The sequence below is a fragment of the Aulonocara stuartgranti genome, assembly GCF_965226115.1.
Source record: "Aulonocara stuartgranti genome assembly, chromosome: 22".
In the NCBI taxonomy this organism is placed as follows: Eukaryota; Metazoa; Chordata; class Actinopteri; order Cichliformes; family Cichlidae; genus Aulonocara; species Aulonocara stuartgranti.
In genome coordinates, this window is record NC_138957.1 from 34,126,028 (window position 1) to 34,144,270 (window position 18,243).

General features: G+C 43.4%; 1 protein-coding gene across 5 annotated transcripts; it reads left to right on the top strand.

Moving 5' to 3' along the window:
• The first annotated feature begins 1,989 nt into the window (after positions 1 to 1,989).
• LOC309698107 (polyhomeotic-like protein 1) lies at positions 1,990 to 18,240 on the top strand. Of its 5 annotated transcripts, none has more exons than XM_082520401.1 (15): positions 1,990 to 2,284; positions 4,200 to 4,327; positions 5,766 to 5,885; positions 6,301 to 6,372; positions 6,479 to 6,607; positions 6,687 to 6,851; positions 6,969 to 7,050; positions 7,338 to 8,314; positions 8,522 to 8,657; positions 8,746 to 8,954; positions 9,036 to 9,126; positions 9,963 to 10,050; positions 12,475 to 12,700; positions 14,213 to 14,423; positions 15,074 to 18,240. In XM_082520401.1, the coding sequence occupies exons 1-15, from the start codon at positions 2,089 to 2,091 to the stop codon at positions 15,223 to 15,225; spliced, it is 2,982 nt and encodes a 993-aa protein (XP_082376527.1). In that variant the 5' UTR covers positions 1,990 to 2,088; the 3' UTR covers positions 15,226 to 18,240. The 5 variants fall into 5 exon arrangements, with proteins under 5 accessions (XP_082376527.1, XP_082376530.1, XP_082376529.1 ...); XM_082520404.1 differs by having other exon boundaries at positions 12,493 to 12,700; XM_082520403.1 differs by having other exon boundaries at positions 5,766 to 5,879.
• The last annotated feature ends 3 nt before the right edge of the window (positions 18,241 to 18,243 follow it).

Below are 18,243 nucleotides of genomic sequence, written 5' to 3' on the forward strand. Positions count from 1 at the left end.
GTACCCTTGCACATTGTACCCTGCTCTTTACTGTCCACCGGCTGTACGTGCCTGGTCACATTACACTCAGAGGTGTTTAGCACTGCTCAGTTTGGTTAGGACTTTTAGCCATATTGTTACACTTGAAAATTTCACAATAAACTGTCAAAGCTTTTGTGTTTTAAACCAGCAGTTCTGGTAATATTCATGCATCGTCATAGATATGAATCTATCACCAAGGAACAGGTCTCAACAGTTCACTTTGGCTGCTGTGATCTTTGTTCTGTTTGTGTTTCCGGCGTCGGTTTGGTCCTAACGTGTGTTGTTGATGTGTAAATAGATGTTTGAGTGTCATGTACTGTAATTCTGTTTGTGCCTCTCTCACTGTTATTAAATGTGTGTCTTTGTGAGAAAGCTTCCCGTTGCTTCCAGTACGTTAGAAAGAACTCGCTGGTTTACTCAGTAACAATAAACGAGGTTCATCTGAAACTTGAAGGCCGTGCTGTGGTTAGTGACTGGGTGTTATTTTAGACATGTTTCAAAAAGCCATTATCTTTATGGATCGTCTTTGAGTGGCAGCCAAAAATGAAGCCAAGTGATATTGATCATATGTTTTGATGGAAATAGACCAAGCTGGTGATTTAGCTTTTTATTTTATTTTATTTTTTTACATTTTTCTGTGCAACAACAGTGATGCACCCCGGCCTTTTTTGTTTGTACTGTACAAACCAGTTATTATAATGTTGTTAAATAAAAATATTCATCATGTAACTACACACAGTGTGACCATCTTTCTTTCAGCACTCATGAAATTTTGTTTATAATATCCTCTTAACACGTAGTGTATCATATTTGATACATACAGTTTTTATGAGTTTTTGAGATTGCACAATACACTATTGAGCAAAAAAAATACAAGGTGCAGCAAATATGATACAAATTAAAACTAATCTATGCAAATTAATATATTTTTTATTTGTCAGGAGGCTCAATAAATGTTCCATGTTCAAAAAAGACTTTTTAGAATTTTCTGGCAATTATTTCATGGTTCAGACTTTAAAAGGATATTACATTTTCCTCCCTCATAATCTAAACACTGACTTATTCTGAGTTATTTAATAAAAACTGAGCCAAAATGCAGAAGTGGTGTTTGAAAAAGTGAGTACATCCCACGATTCAATAACTCGGAGAGCCACTTTTATCAGCAATAACTTAAGGTCATGGTTTTCTGTGTGTCTTTATCAGTCATGGCTGAGGAGGAATTTCAGCAAAGCCTTCTTTACAACGCTGCTTCAGTTCATTGAGGTGTGTGGACATTTATTTATTCACAGCTCTCCTGAGGTCCTGACACAGCATTTCAGCTCAAGTTAGATTGCAGTCTGGCCATTGATTGGACCACATGATTCGTCTTTTTCAGTCATTCAGATTTGCTGCTGTGCTTGGGATCATTGGCCTGTTGCACGACACAGTGTCGCTCAGGCTGAAGCTGTTGGGCAGATGGTCTCACATTTGACTCTAGAATACGCTGGTATAGAATGACTGCAGGTACCCAGGTGAATCTTTTTTCAGTTTCTCCTTATATATATTTATATATCATACCTTATATCTCCTGTTCCATTGGTGGACATTCATATTAAACATGGCCAAAGTTAAAAATAATGAGATCCGTGTGTCCACAATTCCTTCACATTGCTCTAAACACTTGACTTCAGACAGGTATACCTTTTTTTTTATTAGTATGAAGTTATAAAGACAAGATATCCCTAAAATGGTCATCTCAGGAAAAGAAGCTCCACCCACCTGCCGTTCAAACCTTCTGTTGTTAAGTGTCAGCCAATCAGAAGGAAGGGAGGGGGAGGAAGCTGAACCACCTTGTGTCAGATGAATATAGGTGCAGGATGAACAAGTATCATGTCAAGTTGTGAAAAATGCAAAACTACTCTGGTGTCCAGTAAAACATGAAGTTTGAGATAATGCTAAGCATGTTGATCCCGAAGCCTTTGGGGGTAAAGTGAGCCCCTGTCCCCGTCCTGCTCCGTCATCGTGCAGCGCCGGAAAGGGCCGAGCAGAAAAAAGAAGGAGGCGTTTCCACACATCAGCTGCAAATTTATGCAGAACAGTAAAATCAGTGCTGCTGCTGCCGCTTCGAGCGTCCTGCACAGAGAAGAAGAAGAAGACGGGCGAAAAGAGCAGCAGCACCGGGCACAACGCAGACAAGAAGCCCGGCGGATCGTTGCATCGCTCGGTGTCGCTCTGCAGCGGGCAGCCGGTGCAGGAGGAGCCGGACGAACCCGGAGCGGTGACGGTAAGGTCGGAGCGAGAGCCGAGTTAACGAGCCAGACAGCAGCGGTGGAGGCGGGGGGGCTAGCGGGAGGCTAGGAGGAGTAGCCTCCGGTGGATCCAGTGTTAACTGGTCTGAAACATGGAGGATGGCTAGCTAACGTTAGCGCTGTGTGAGCTGCTCAGGTGGCTGTTTTTGAGCTGGTGGAGGCTGGAGACGGAGGCAGACTGTAGGTGCTGGGACAGGATGGTTGGAGGAGGAGGAGCAGTGATAAAGGAAACTGCAAAAAAAAAAAAAAAGATTGTGAACACCTGGTCTGAACAAGTCCTGTAAGGTGGTGAAGTAGATGCAGAAAGGCTGTGTGAGCGATGCTTTTGGAAATGTTTCTCATGCAGGAGCCTTTGTACTAAAGCACGTTTCCCCGTTTTATTCCTGTGAATCCCCGAAAATGGATGCTTTATAATGACTTCCTACCTAAACCAGATAACCTGATTAAAATGATAAACTGCTGCAAAGAGGAAATGAATGTGCATTTTTAAATTGCATGTTACAGTTAATTATATCTTTACAGCTGCCATCTTCATCCCCTCACACGTTCCAGGCCTTTTCCTGCATGTCCAGACGTGCAAAACGGAACAAGAAAAAAATCTAATGCAGAGCTTTAATTTACACAAGCATAAAATACACCTTTGTTTATCAAATGGTCAAAAATAAGAAGAAAATGCACAGACTTCTGTCTTTTATCACTTCACTCTGAGGTTCATACGTTACAGCAAATATTTGCTTTTTCTTACACACAGATTAGTGTGTAACAGTAACCATGCATTGATGATAAAGGTGATGATGGCAATATTGTGTCAAAAATCCACGTCTTTAATATCAGAGATGACTGAATTTTGTGCATGGTTGCAGAATCCTTTCCACCTCCAGCTCTCGCATTTTGAGTTTAAAGCATTTGCAAAATGATTTGACAGATATCTTTTTTTTTTTTTTTGCAAATTTTCCCCTCATTTTCTGCATATATGTAAAGAATATTATTATTATGATGATTTTGTTTTTTTACCACAATCCCTGTGACAGCCTGACTTACATTAATTTGGCAAATCTGTAAATGCAACCTGATTTCATTAATCATTTTAGTTGTGCAGTTTAGAGGTACTTTCATAGTCTTCCTGTCTGCAGGATGCATGTTGTGTGTGGTTAGTGTGAGGGGGTTAAAATTGAATCTGCAGCTTGTCCACAGCATGTAAAACAAGAATGTGGTGGATCGGTCTTATATTGGGCTTTGGTGAAGCTACTCAGTTCATCGACTGCCCCTTAGGTCAACTTTCTGTTGATTGGCTGCCCCTCATAAGCAGAAGGTTTGAACAGGAGGTCGGTGGAGCTTCTGTATACCTGAGATGTCCCCTTATTTGGACATCCTACAGATCCAAGCAGGAAAAAACTGCATATAATTTACCAAAGTTTCAAGTAATGAGGGCAGTAAATGTAATCTTTCATATGAACGTCCATACTAAATCCATCCGTTATAGTGTGCGTGCATGCGTGTGTGTGTGTGACAGAAAAAAGGAAAAGCATGATGGAAGCCCTTTAAAGGTGTAAACTGGTCTGTGGAGCATTGTGTCCGTCTCCATGGTGGCGATAGGAAAAAACAGCTGTCAGCGAGACACTCAGTCGTTGTGATTTACTGCCATAAAAAATGAAAACATTTTAAAATGTTGAAAGTGTTAAAAATAACCAGCAGCAGAACTACATCAGTCATCCACGCTGTAAAAAGTGTTTCACAGCATCTCGACTCTGTGAGGTCTGCTGTTTGTCAGGAACCGTGACAGGTGTGGAGTTTTTTTTCCTCCTCTATCCATCAGACTCTCGCAGAGAGAGAAACTGGTGTTTGTTTCATCCTGTGTTTGACTGACGGACGCCTCATCTGTCTCCTCAGCAGCCATGGAGACAGACGGAGAGCAGAACCAGCAGGGGGCCTCGACCAATGGAAGCACTCCGTCTGGGACCAGCTCCCGCCCCTCTCCCATGAATTCCATGTCTCTGTATGAAAGGCAGGCGGTCCAGGTAGGTGTGAGTGTTTATACCTGTGTGGCTACAGGACCAGACCACATTGATTTTCACACTCTGACAATGAGTCCTCACTTCATGGAAAAAGCTTTTAAAGGCTCGGTTCACAGCTGCCTTTAGAATTCAGATTAAGAGCAGTTTAGTTTAACAGTTAAAAACTAACACACATGTTAGTTAGCTGGATTTCCAGTTTTGGGCCTCAGTAATAATCCAAGTGTGCCAGGATTGTTGTGCACAAAGGGGGGAAAAGGCATCGCGTAAAAAATATTTAAAATGCTTAAAAATGTAAGTTTTGTTCGACAGGAAATGCGTTTCTTTGTTTGTAAATGTGAAAAAAGGGAGACATCCCTGATTAGAAACCAGTGCTCATCCTCAAAAACTCCCCTCCCCAAGTAGGAAGTGGTCATAATCTTCATGGGGTGGCTTTTAATGACCCCTACCATCTTTAATATCTCGCTGTTCTCACACTTGAACCATACCTTGAGGGTGATAGCCCGGCAGCATGGTGCATTGTTCTGCTTTCGAGTTGTTATTGTTGGGCTAAAAGTAGGTTGCATGCCTGGGGATTAGATTGCACGTATACAGGTCTAGATTCAGGTCTAGACTTTAAAAACGTGACTCGTGGGAGCGTTTGGTTCTTTGCATAGTTTAAAACTCATTTCAGATGCGTCGTGAAACACGTAAAATAGATCCCTGTGGCAAAACCTTCACTGTGATGTAGGCGGAGCATTTATAATCCTGCCAGTGAACAAAATTGTAATAAAAAATTAATAGAAAATGATGATATCACTTTGCATTTTCGTGTCCAAATTTTGTTTTTGGCTGCGGCGTAAACATGGACTGTTTGCGTGTAAGCAGGGGCAGAAAGTGTGTGTGGCTCATTTGTCTTCATAATTTCTGATTTATGTGTTAGCCGATGGACAGAAACTGATGAAGACTGACTGAATCGGGGGGGGTAAAGAAAAGAGACCGAGTCGTGCTGGGTGTGATGGAGGCTGGGTGTTATTTTCTCAGGCTTTTGTCACCCTGCACGGCCATCTGTCTCTGTCACCCGGCACACACTAATCCAGCCCGCCGCGCTCGCTTTCATCCCCCGACTTATTACTGTACGAGCCTCCCCTCATACATCAGGCAGCTGGCAGGTTTCTGCAGCTTCGCTCTCTCTCTGCTCCTTCTGCACTCGTTTCTCTCAGTCTGCTCTATCCCCTCAATTTTCTCTGCACTTCCTTTTCCATCCTAAATTTCTCCCATCCCTCACTCTTTCATGTCTTCTTCTGACTCTTTGCCGTCATGTTTTCCATCCCCATCTTTTCACAGCACTTTACTTCCTTCATGCTCCGTTCCTCCCTCCCCCTTTTTTTTTTTTTTCTTCTCCTTCTCCAAAATGCTGTCCCTCCTTCAGTTTTCATTTTTGGCCGTCTGCTCCTCCCTCCAGGCCCTGCAGGCGTTACAGAGGCAGCCCAATGCCGCTCAGTACTTCCAGCAGCTGATGCTGCAGCAGCAGATCAACAACGCAGCACAGCTGCAGAACCTGGCAGCTGTGCAACAGGTAAAGGTGTGTGCAAATTTCACTTTCTTTCTTTCAAGTAAAGGAAGTTATAAACATCCTGCACGTGTTGTTTGCAAAGCACAAAGAAAAACTATTGTAAGAAATAAAACGATACATGATGACGCTATAACAGCGTTGCATAAGACAGATTGCCACCTACTTGCATGCAATAATTAACTCCCATGAAAACCAGAAGAAAAAGGTGGGGAGGCCACGTCTACAGTCGATGCTGGACAGCTGTGGGTTGTAAAACATGGAGGCTTTGTGGCCAGAAACAAAGCTGAGCATATTTTGCATCAACCACACAACAGCCTCTGTAAACATCTCAGTTTTCATTTTGTTTGGAGTTTATTGAAACCTTAAGCTGCTTTTTTTCTCTGTCTCTTCCCTTTCTTCGTTTTACTTTCTTTGTTTTTTTAAGGCCACTCTGGCTGCCAGTCGTCAGTCAAGCCCCTCCAGCAGTAGCTCTTCTCAGACTACCAGCACAACCGCAGTACGTAATCATACAAAAACGATAGCTCTTTATGCCACAAAATCAGTACCGCTTTTTTTCCTTCGAGCCACAAAGGATCTTAAAGATGCACGTTCCTGTTCTTCAGGTCAATGTAACATCTGGATCAGGGTCTACAACCAGCAGCCGTCCAATGGGTGCCTCAGCAACATCCACAATCAGCCAATCAGTGCTGCTTAGTGGGACAGCCGGAGGGCAGGGCCAGATGTACCTGAGAGTGAGTTTGATCAGATGGTTTATGTGCGGCAGCTCAGTTTTGTGCATTTTAATGGCTTTAATGTCTTTTTGTCCTGCAGGTGAACCGCTCCCTTAGGACGCCTATCCCCTCCCAGCTCATTTTCATGCCCGGCAGCACTGCAACTACTGCTGTGGCAACTGTTGCCCAGCAGCCACAGGCTCAGCAACAGCAGCAGGAAGTGCCTCCGACTTCCTCATCCAGCAGCCAATCTGATAACGACCAGGTGTGTGGCTAACATAAAAATGTTCTCATGGCTTGAAGACACATTCTTTCGTTCTTCAGCAACAAAGTGACAGATGGGTGTTTTCACCCAAACATTTGCTCTGTGCTCCATCTCCAGGTACAGAATCTAGCCATGCGAGGTCTGTCGGGTCCTAAAGGTGTGGGTGTTAAGACTGAAGCCCCAGAGAGAAGTGACTCGGGTAGGAAAGAAAGAAGAGGAATTAAACATATAAATGAGCTTTGTAATGCTCTGAAGGTTGTGTATGATGATGGAGCCTGTGGTGGATTTGGCAGAAATTTCAGAAGCGTACACTTAATTTGGACTTTCTCATTTTAGTTATAATAATATTGAAGCAAATTCATGACAGTGATTCAGGTTTAAATGCTTTTATATGTAACGTAACGTTAATTTGGGGGTGAACTGCCGTTTTAAATGTGATGAATCACTAAATAGACACTAATATATTTTCATTCTTATTTTTCCCAGCTGCCTACTCGCTGGTCCAGCCCTCTCACCAGTCTACCCCTCAGTCCCCCACCAAACCAAGCCAGCCTCAGCCCCAGCCATCCCACATCAAAATCCCTACCTACCCCCAGCCTACTAATCTCAAAGCTCACCCCGTCTCTTCTTCCGGTGCCTCGTCGTCCTCGTCGTCTTCCATCCCTCTCTCCCAGCTCTTACTCCACGGTACTCGAACCCTCACCACAGGAACCACAGCTCCCACAGCAGCACATACTCTGGTCTTGACATCCAACGCCACATCTCAGCCTCACGGGTACCCGGTGGGCACGGCAACCATCAAACCAGCGGTCAACGCTCAGACTCTGGTGGTGCAGCCTCTACAGAAAACCTCACTCGGTGCTGAGAAATCAGGCCACGGAAACGGACCCATCCCCATCCAACCTAAAACTTTACAGGGGCTCCGCCTGCCCCTCCAGCTTCCTTCAAGGAACCCCCCTCCCATCCTGCCTGCTCCGCCGCCTGCCAGCAGCTCCAGCCAGCCTCCCCACACGCCTCACATCCCAGTGCAGATAGTGGGAGCCAGGCAGAGCACACTTGGAAATGCCCAGGCTCTCGCTCTGGCCCGTGGCAGCTGCAGCCAGGATGGTGCCGCCGTCCTCAGCAGCTCCTCTAGTCTGCTCACCATGGTGGCGTCCATCGCTTCCAGGGAGGGTGGAGTCGTCGGCCGAGGGGTGGGGCTGAAGACGCTTCAGTCACCCCAGGAGGCTCCCCCCTTGGCTCAGGTGTCTCAGGTGCATCCACAAGCCAATCAGAGCTCTGGACAGAGTCAGAACAGACAGCTGGCTTCAAGCCCCGCCTCTTGCTGGCCCTCCACCATTTCATCTCCTCCCCCCTCGCTGTCTCGCTCCTCCCTCTCTCTCCACCTGGTGACCGAAGAGCAGAGAGCAGCATCAGCTGGTGTAACCACCAATGGAGACTCATCAGGAGGTCAGACGCCACAGGTCAGCTGAAGCAGGATTTAAGTGATTCTCATGAATCAGACTTGATGTTTTTCTAACCCACACACATTTCTACATGTCACAGATGGTGATTTTGGGTTCTAGCACTAAAACAAACACGCTACTCAGCCATAACTGCTCCTTGTGTAAATATTACATCCTACAATCACTCTCAGTGTCTGTCTGTATCTGTTGGCACTTTTTGTTTAGAGTAAACAGACGACTGGCTCTCTGAAAAGAAAATCAGACTCGAATTCAGCCAATGACGAACATGGCCCCTCCCCTCCACGGCTCCAGCCAGTCAGAGATCATGCCTCGGCCATCCCAGCCAATCCCGTCGATGCAGGTAATAACATAGAAATACATCCCTGTAAAATACTGTCAACACACACACTCGGTGAAAAACAGTATTTATCTTCCTCTCACCTCTCCAGGCTCTGCTGCTCCTCCTCCTCCTCCACCTCCTCCTCCTGCATCCTCTCCTTCTCCTCCTGCATCCTCTCCTTCTCCAGTGCTGCTGGTGTCCCGTGGGACTTGTGGTCAGGGTGAGAGAGCTCCTCCACCTCAAGCTGTGGTTAAACCGCAGGTTCTTACACACCTCATAGAGGGCTTTGTGATCCAGGAGGGGGCGGAGCCTTTCCCTGTGAGTACATGGGATTTGTAGTTTGTTTTTTGTTTTGTTTTTGTCGGTCGCTGACTCTTAAACTGAATTTGTGTTTGACAGGTCTGCGGTCCAGTCAAGGACTCGGCTGGTGAAGATTTGACTAACGACAGTCCAGACACTAACCCGTCGGAGACTGTTACCACAGCAACAGGTAACAGCCAGACTGCTTAAAGCAGTGCTGCTTTAAAGACACGTTTAAGGGCTGAAATCAGAATCATAAATATCTACTGTAAGGTTTCTGGGATAAAGTTGCCTCTGCATGAGAAACGGCTCTTAAAATCTTGAAAATCAAAATGTGATTTCTGCATTGCTGAAGTCTCTGTGCATTAGCCATAGTACATGTTTTATTGTTGTTGTTCTTTGGCCGTTAGCGTTTTATTATCCTCTAGATTTTTAGTTATTTACTTGGTGTGCCCAGTTTTCTAGCTAGATTCTCATTTTCTTCTTTTAAGTCACACAGTCATGATTTGCTGCAGTTTTTTCTTTATACTGTACACGGTGACTGCCATACTGGACAGTAGATTACAGTAATGTATATTAAAGGCAGACCTTGGTACAGCTGATATCTTCAAAACTGAAACGCATAAAAAAATTTTGAGCATTATGAATGTAGAGAATTGGAGGGAAAATATGAACAATATGAATTGTTTTTTTGTTTTGATTTTTTGGTGATCTGTCCCTTTAACATTATAACATGGACATGGCTTATGGGATTTAATGTTGTGTAACAAGATGACCCTTGTTTGCCCTGTTTGTTTGAGCTGGGCTGCAGGAAAGCATAAAGACTTTAATTATAACTTTCAAGCTGGGAATTTCCCACCTCTGAGTCTAAACCGCAGGCAGCGCGATATCACAAGAAAATATCATCGCAGTCTGATTTTCTGTGTGTGGACCGGGACTCATAACCCGTTGGAGTATATAATACCACGTTTGCGTTTGTGTATTATTCACCATCTGCTTTGTTCTGTCTCTAAACTCTCTCCTCAGTGCTGAAGTGTGAATACTGTAAAAACTTTGCTCCTGCCAGCCAGTTCCGAGGCACCAAAAGGTTCTGCTCCATGTCTTGTGCCAAGAGGTACTTCAAAATGCATGAAACATATACAGAATAAATCACTGTACTGCAAACAGCTGCAGCCACTTCAGCTTATTTCACAGTGCGAGTGATGAACGTCTGTTTCTAGTTACAGTGCAGTTTGTCATAGATGCTGTGCAGTAAGATTTGGATATCTTGAAGTCAAACAAAACTGCATAAAGCTCAAAACCTCAATCCTCTTTGAGGCTTTTAGTTCTTAGTTATATACAGTGTTTCCCACATAACTGCACTGTAATTGTGCCATGCAGTGCATGTGTGTGCCTTCTTAAATAAATGGAAAATAAATCCTTTATATAATAACGTCTGCTTTCCCATCTACAAACTGTAGCATCTAGAACTGCAGCTGAAGGCTGACTGCTTTAGTAGAATCGACTGCGCGCATATATAGATGTATATATTAGGGGTGCAACGATACACAAAATTCACGGTTCGGTTCGATACTTTTGTGTCACGGTTTGATATTTTTTCGATACAAAAAAATGTTCATGCCTTTTTAATTTGTCATTTATTAAAATTATAAATATATATTTTAACTCAAAAGTACAGTTTTTAAATTTAATGTTGCTGAAACAACAAAGGGATAAAATAATAAATCTATCTGATGGAGAAATCACTCATCTTTGGAAAAGAGAGTTTATTACAGAGAAATGGCTCTTTCAAAATAAAAGCTATACTATACGCTTCTTCTGGGCTATATTCTCAGCAGCATATTAAACATATCATAAGGAGAATCCTGTGCTAACGGCTTTCTAAATGACTCGGGTAAAGTTTGTAGCATGCGTGCTTGTTGTTTTTGTCTGCTTCCACTTGTCTTTGCACTAGGATGATGTCGGAGTAAATGTGCAGTCATATTTGTTGTGTTCCCACTAGTGCTGTCAGCGTTAGTCTGATATGACCTTAGCGCCACAACACAGCAAATCTCCGTTAACGAGCTACCGCGGATCGCCCCGTGCGTGGGGCTAGACGGCCAACACGTTAACGAGCTAACTGCGCTAACACACTAGTTCCCACCCATGTAATTGAGCATTGCATGGCACATCCAACATACTGTTTTACTTTAGTCCATGACGCGCTTACCTTCAGGGTCATACGTCACATGAAAACCAAAATAGTTCCAAACGCCAGATCTGAATCAGGGTGGGGGAGGTTCAGTCGTTGAGGCAGTTGGCATTTTGCAACAAGCTTAGCTTCTGTCTTGCTAGCTTGCGCTGCGCTCAGTGGATCTGCGCTCCACAGTGCAGCCTAGGCGGAGTAGTTGAACGCACTGAGTGCTCCACACAGACGGCATCGTCAGAAGAAAAGTTGATAAAAAATTTTTAAATTGTATTGTTCGATACATATGCGTACCGAACCGAAAGCACTGTATCGAACGGTTCAATATCGATAGGAGTATCGTTGCACCCCTAATGTATACATATATATAAATATATAACAAACAGAAGGGTTACCCATCTGGAACAGGATGGGCTATGCCAGCTGTTTAGCATCAAGTGAGCTTTCAAAGTAAGAGTGAGGAGGCTGTACTCTTGTCAGTTTTCTGTTCTGTTGGATGAAAGATGGTGTCAGCCATGGCCTATCCCAGCTGTCATGAGACAAAAGGCTGCGTACACCGTGGACTGGTCACCAGGCTGTTGTAGGGCTAACAGAGGGACACCTAGGGGTCATTTTACAGTCACAACAACAACAACATAGCGTATGTGTCTTTGGACTGTGGGAGGAAGCCAAAGTACTCAGAGGGAACCCATGCAAGCTTGGGGAGAACATGCCAGCCAATGGCTAAAAGCCATTTTTAAAAAAAAAAAAAAAGGACACAAAATGACTTTAAATCCCAGAGCTGCCAAAGACTAGTGTGTGTGTGTGTGTGTGTGTGTGTGTGTGTGTGTGTGTGTGTGTGTGTGTGGGGAAACACTGATATATAATGAATCGATATCAAAAGCCAGTGTTACTAAAGATGTGACCCACTAAATGTTGTCTAAAACGGGACTTTAGTGTGAATTCTCAGGTGGCTCCAGCTGTAAATCTCACAGCTTGTGTTTTTCTGTTCTCATGTTTTTTTTTCTGTGTCTACATATTGTGATAGCCTCACTTCATCCACTTTCACATGCAGCATGTAACCTCGCAGTACAGTGGAGGACGCTTTGTTTCTCCTCTGAATGTGCTCCGTATTAAAATGTACACTGTATTTATTATGTGACATGTTTCAGTAGAAAACAATGCGCTGTCTGCATTGTTTGTTACAGTATGTTGTCAGCTTATGATTTGACATTTTCTGCTTCTGCTTTGTATTTGTCCCTTTGCCCACTACACGTGTATAGCTTATATACCGCGTACGGTGCAAAGAGACAAAAACTGTGTTGCTCGTCTTGGCTTCAGTACCGTATATGTCACTCTTTGTCTACGATACAGTATGTATTGGTTCCCCAGGTACAACGTCAGCTTCAGGCAGCACTTCGGCGTGCGGCAGGGTCACGGCCAGCGTCAAGCTCAAGATCACTCTTCGGATCGGGATCAGAGCCGCGGACACCTCTCCAACTCGGACGACGAGGGAGGAATCGCCAGGAGGAGGGTTCCCCGCAGGACCAGCTCAGAAATAGCCAGTGCCAAGATAGCAGGGAGGCCCGTACCTGCCAAGGTGAGGCAGGATTATACAGTCCCTACAAGGAAAATTATTGGTGCAGGTCAAAAATTAGAAGTCCGATCCCAGCTGATAACTGATCTGTGTAGTTGTACTGGAGCCTTTCCTGCTTTGATCACATTTAAATAGCCTTTGCTCACATGCAGGTAAGCGGTCTGTGTGGAGAGCAAAAGAGGCATTGCATTTGTTTAGAAACGAGTGCATCAGAGGGACGGCTCAGGTTGAGCAGTTTGGAGATGCAGTTGGAGAGCCAAGGCTGATGTGGTTTGGACGTGTGCAGAGGAGGGTTAGTGGATATTTTGGGCAGAGGGTGTTGAATATAGAGCTGCCAGGCAGGAGGAAAAGCAGGAGACCACAGAGAAGATTCATGGATGTAGCGAAGGAGGACATGCAGAGCGTTGGTGTGACAGAAGCTGGTAAGAAAGAGGCTGATGATCTGAGAGCAGCCGAAAGAAGACGAACCAGCAGACGAGATGGTGGGCTCAGATTTGTCTGATGGATTTCAAACTTTAGCAAAAGGGTTTTTAAACTTTAGTGGCCTCTTAATAAAGCCTGTAAGTGTTGATATGTGCAAAATATTTGGCTCCAAATATTTTTAATGTTTGTATGTTTAACTCTGCAAAACACATATAATATTTTTTTACACCTTTTTCAGTCAATTTATTACTTTTCTATCATCCTATTGGCAGAAATGCAACTTTAAGTAGTTTTAAACATATTTGGATGCTAGAACTTTACACCCAGTCATCAATAACTGCGATCATGTTCAAAATGATCTGCTTCTACCGCAGCTTTCAGCTTCCTGGGAAGTGTTTTTTGTAAAATAACTTCACTTGTAACCACATTAAACCACATACAGATCTGGCTTTGTGCTCAGGGACATCAACACGGATGGAGGAGCACACAAATATAATTGTGCGAGGAGGGCGATCTCTTTCTAATAATGATGTCAGTGTACATACAAATAATCCATTAGTCAAAGCTCAGGCTTCAGACTGCTGAAGCTCTGTTTCAGAGGAGACATCCCCAGTGTGGTCATTTCACACCACTCTGGCTGCGAGCTTAGAAACCACGGCCAGAAGCCCAGATTAACACAAATACACTGAATTATGCCGAGTAAAGAATAGAAATGCAGAGTAAATAAGCATAAAAGAGCCCCTTTAAATTTCTCCTCCATTGTTACAAACTGGCCCCAAACCAAATGTATGAGACTCCTGAACACAAACTTCATGTAACAGCAAAAATAGACCTGAATCCATCTGAATGTGCATTTTTCACTTGTATGCATGATGAGCCTTTTGAAGTCATTACTTGCTTCTCTGTGACGGTGCTCAGGTATCTCGAGGTTTGTGCTTCTTTTTTATAAACTGTAACAATCCCCGTCTGTGCAGCTCTAATCTTTAAATATGCAGACGGGGTTTTGTCCTTGTAGCCTATGTTCATGTTTTTGCAAGCAGACCGGGGACACTAGTGAACGCTGCTGCTTTTTTTTTCTTCCTCCGCTTGTAGTGCCGGTCCGAGTCGAGCCATTCAGATGAGGAGTCCAGCGTAGAGGAGGATGAAGATGACCCCATGTCTCTCTCGCCGGCCTCCTCAGCGTCCTGCCACCAGCCGCCTCCTCCGCTCCCAGCAGAGAGCTCACCACCGCCCACCTGCCTGCCTGCTAGCCCCTCCCAGTGGAGCGTGGAGGAAGTGTCACAGTTTATTTCCTCACTGCAAGGTTAGAAGATCTGATTTTTGATCTTATAATGCAGCACTGATTCACATAAAGATAAAAGGCTCGACTTCACGGTCAAGGTCAGAGGTCGAGTTATCTTCTGAATGAGTTAACTCGAGGGCAAGGGGATGCAGGATGTTGAAATTGGCACCATAGAGGTGTGTGCTAGGAGGCAGAGGGGTAGCATGGTGGCCACCAGTATTTTTAAAGCCCTTCCAGCGTCTCTCCCTCTGTGGAATCTGTGAACTCCTGAACTGATAGATGATGGAAGTGGGGGTAAAGAGGAAAATGAATGGCAGTGCTCCTGAATTAGCTGGTTTCTGGCTACTGCTGATGTTTATCTTGTGTTGCTCTGCTTTTATATTCAAGTGCAGTAATTGATGTTTTGATCAGTTCTTCTTTTAATTTGCAGTTTCATGCTTATCAACATTGTTAATACTGTACAGTTAAAATAACAGACCAGTTTCATATTAATGTGACACATTAATCTGGAGTTCAGCTGTTTCCACCTCGAACTTGATGCTTTTATTTGTTATGTAAATGTTTGCATTTGGAGCTAATGCATGAACGACTGTGTGCATTAATGTTAATGTACCATAATTTTCAACCTTTGCATTTTTGTCCACCTGTGCTTTTATCCGTCGTCCTCTCAGGGTGCGAGGATCTCGCCTCCCAGTTCCTGTCGCAGGAAATTGATGGACAGGCGCTGCTGCTGCTGAAGGAGGAGCATCTCATGTCCACCATGAACATCAAGCTTGGCCCTGCCCTCAAGATCTGCGCTCACATCAACAGCCTAAGAGACTGACCGGTGTTTTTACCACAAATCCGCAAAGTTTAAAAGTGAAGCCCCCCCGGGCATCCACCACCAGCCCGCGGGTCAGATATGGAGCTCGAGAGTCCTGCAGGGGAATGTTTGAAGTACAGTTCATTTCCCAAACACGGCAAAGACTCTGGGACTGCAGAAGTGGAATCTCATCCTGTTTCACATCAGATTCTCGCACAAGTTGTAAAAATCCTTCAAATGTGCGATTTTATTTCGATGAAGGTACACGTTCCACCAAATTCTGCTCAAAATCAATGTAAATGAAGGTTTTGAATGTATTTTAATTGCAAACGAGACTCGTTGAACCTGAAGTACTTGCTCGTTATTTTTTCTGACCGTAGACCGAGGCTGTGATTTATTTTCGTTTCGTTAAACTTCCTTTAAAAGACTGAAGATACAGACAGAAGAAAACAGCTGTGCTTTGTTTTGCACAGGAATTTGGAAGGAAGACCTTTGGAAGCACTTCTATAGCACTTCCTTTGTAAAGTGAAGTCACAAATCTTTTTCTTATGTAGTTCAGCATTCCTTCAAAGACATGAATTTCATTGCGTACTTCCAGCATTCTAATTATTTGAGAAGAGTATACAATGGCACTTTTATTTTGAAGGCAGCCTATTCTTTGCGCTACAGGGTACTGTGAGAGTACAGGGTACTGGGTGCAGAAACACCAGAGTCCAAATGAAACCCTAATCCCTCAAGGTTCAAAGAGCATTTCATACTTCAAGTAAAAATACGGACGTTGCATAACTTTTTCTCACATCTTTACCGTATTGTTTTATATCCAGAGAACATCAGCTCTACTGCTGAATGCTTTTCACTGTTTTTAAGCTTTTTACCAGAGAAGTTCACGTCAACTCTGTGATTATTCACCTGTCAGCAGTTTGTGAGATTACTCAAATGGTACCACCAGCTGCTCCTGGTCTGCATGAGTGCACTTACAAGGCAAGTTCACCGGTTTGGTTTTGTGGAGAGATGCTGTCAGAGAGGAGTTCTGACAATAAGATGTTCATTTTAAAGTGTCTTTAAGTTGCATTCGTGAACAAGAGAAGTTGCTGGCCACACGTGGACCTACGATGGATGTGGGAGAAATAAGACATCACGCCTGAATGAATGAATGACTGTGTGAATGAGTGAACCTTGAAGCTATACTGTAATAAGTGTAAAGTTTGCCTTTCTATTTAAATGCACATTTGTTTGCTGGACTGCCTTGTTTGAAGCTTTTTACTGTAGGACTTTTCTCATGTTCTCTCTCTGTGAACCTCGTGGCCTTTCTCACTAGTCTCTACAACGATAGGTTTAGATGAGGATTGTCGGTTTTTACTGCTTTCATATCATTCCTTGTTTTATATCTGCGCTTACTTTTTTACAACTCTCGATTAAGCAATGAAATGTGTTGCTTTTCCCAAAAAGCGTGACTGAATAGTAGCTACTTTGATCAAGGATCAACTTGCTGTCTTCCTCATAGCTTTGTCACATAGCGTGTAACTACCAAGAGTATTTACCTTTCTAGCTAGCTAGCTATCTTTAGCTTTATTGTTAGTGACTGTGGCTATTCCAGTACTTTGTTTTTGTTTTTCTTTTTTTGTTTTTTTTTTTTTAAAGGGTAATAATCTTGATGATGTTTGCTTATATTTCACTTTCCCCAGGATTTTGGAGTCTTTAAATCTTCATTCTAAACGCCAAAAAAAAAAACCTGAATTTCGCCTCATTTCAAGTGAGGTGAGCCACAAATGCAGCTGTGATTACCTGTACAACATTTGTCCAAAATCAGACCATTGCAGCGTTGTTCGTTTAGTCTTCAACATCCCAAAAAGTAGCACTTTTCTCACAGAAGAACAGTGAATTCAGCAAAAAAACGTTCTTTTATATATAAATCTGTATACATACAAATAAGGAAGCCACTTGGAATCAAATGTCTTTGCTTGCAATAATTTCCAAAATCTGCAAAATCTAGAGGGGCTGGTTTTCACAAGAAGAGGTAATTAATACTATCATGCAAATAAATAATCAAACTGTTTTAAAGCTGTGATGCTTGTTTTTGTTGTTTGTTAGCCTGAGTAAAGGTTTCGGTTTGCACTGTTGCTTTCCAAGTGTAACAAGTGCAGATCATCAGTGGGCAGTTTGCATCATTGAAACTTTAATGTTTTTGTTTTTAACTCCTCTCCCCCGGCTTGAGTTCAGGCTGAGGTGTTGTGCTGTTTTAAAGAAAGTCCCTTCAGGTTTGTTGTCCCAGATGTGATTAAACCAGTGGTCCCCAACCCCCGGTCCTCGGACCGGTACCGGTCCGTGAGTCGTTTGGTACCGGGCCGCGAGAGTTGAGGCTCAGGTGTGAAATGTCTGGTTTTCAGGGTTTTTATTGGTTTTCAGCGTTATTTTGTTATCGTTTTTATCGTTTACTCGGTTTTCCTGGGTCTTTTCACGTGTGTTATGAATAAATTATTTTTTTTTCGGTACCGGTACTAGTTTTATTTTGTTGTATTTATCCGTGACACCTTAAAGGCCGGTCCATGAAAATATTGTCGGGCATAAACCGGTCCGTGGCGCAAAAAAGGTTGGAGACCACTGTGATAAACTATAGACTGTAAATGAAAAATGAATGTAGTCATGATGTCATACGATCACAGTAGCTACATCCATTTTAGAGGCTCCGTGGTTAGTTTTGGCTTCAGCCGTGTTGCTGTTTCGGAGTCGGTAGAGACCATGTTTGGACCATACAGTAGTTTGGCTTTAACAAGTTGTGTTGATAAACCTTACAGCTCATGATCCTAACCTAACAGGCTTATGTGCAAAAACACATATTTTTAGGTTCTGATATTTTATTTTATTATATAGAACACCTGAAATACAACTGGTTTGAATCTATAAGGTGCTTCTTCCCGATAGCAGTTGAAAATACGTTATAATTCAGATAATTCAATTAAAATAAATAAATAAAGATTGTGGGCACATCCACAGTACAAAAACAGTTGTGAGGTCCACGGCACCGACTCCAGTTAGCAG

Coding starts and splice junctions, on each gene's coding strand:
- LOC309698107 (XM_082520401.1), top strand. CDS start 2,089: ATGCAGAACAGTAAAATCAGTGCTGCTGCTGCCGCTTCGAGCGTCCTG. Junction 8,315..8,521: donor CAGGAGGTCAGACGCCACAG/GTCAGCTGAAGC, acceptor CTTTTTGTTTAG/AGTAAACAGACGACTGGCTC. Junction 12,701..14,212: donor GGAGGCCCGTACCTGCCAAG/GTGAGGCAGGAT, acceptor CTCCGCTTGTAG/TGCCGGTCCGAGTCGAGCCA.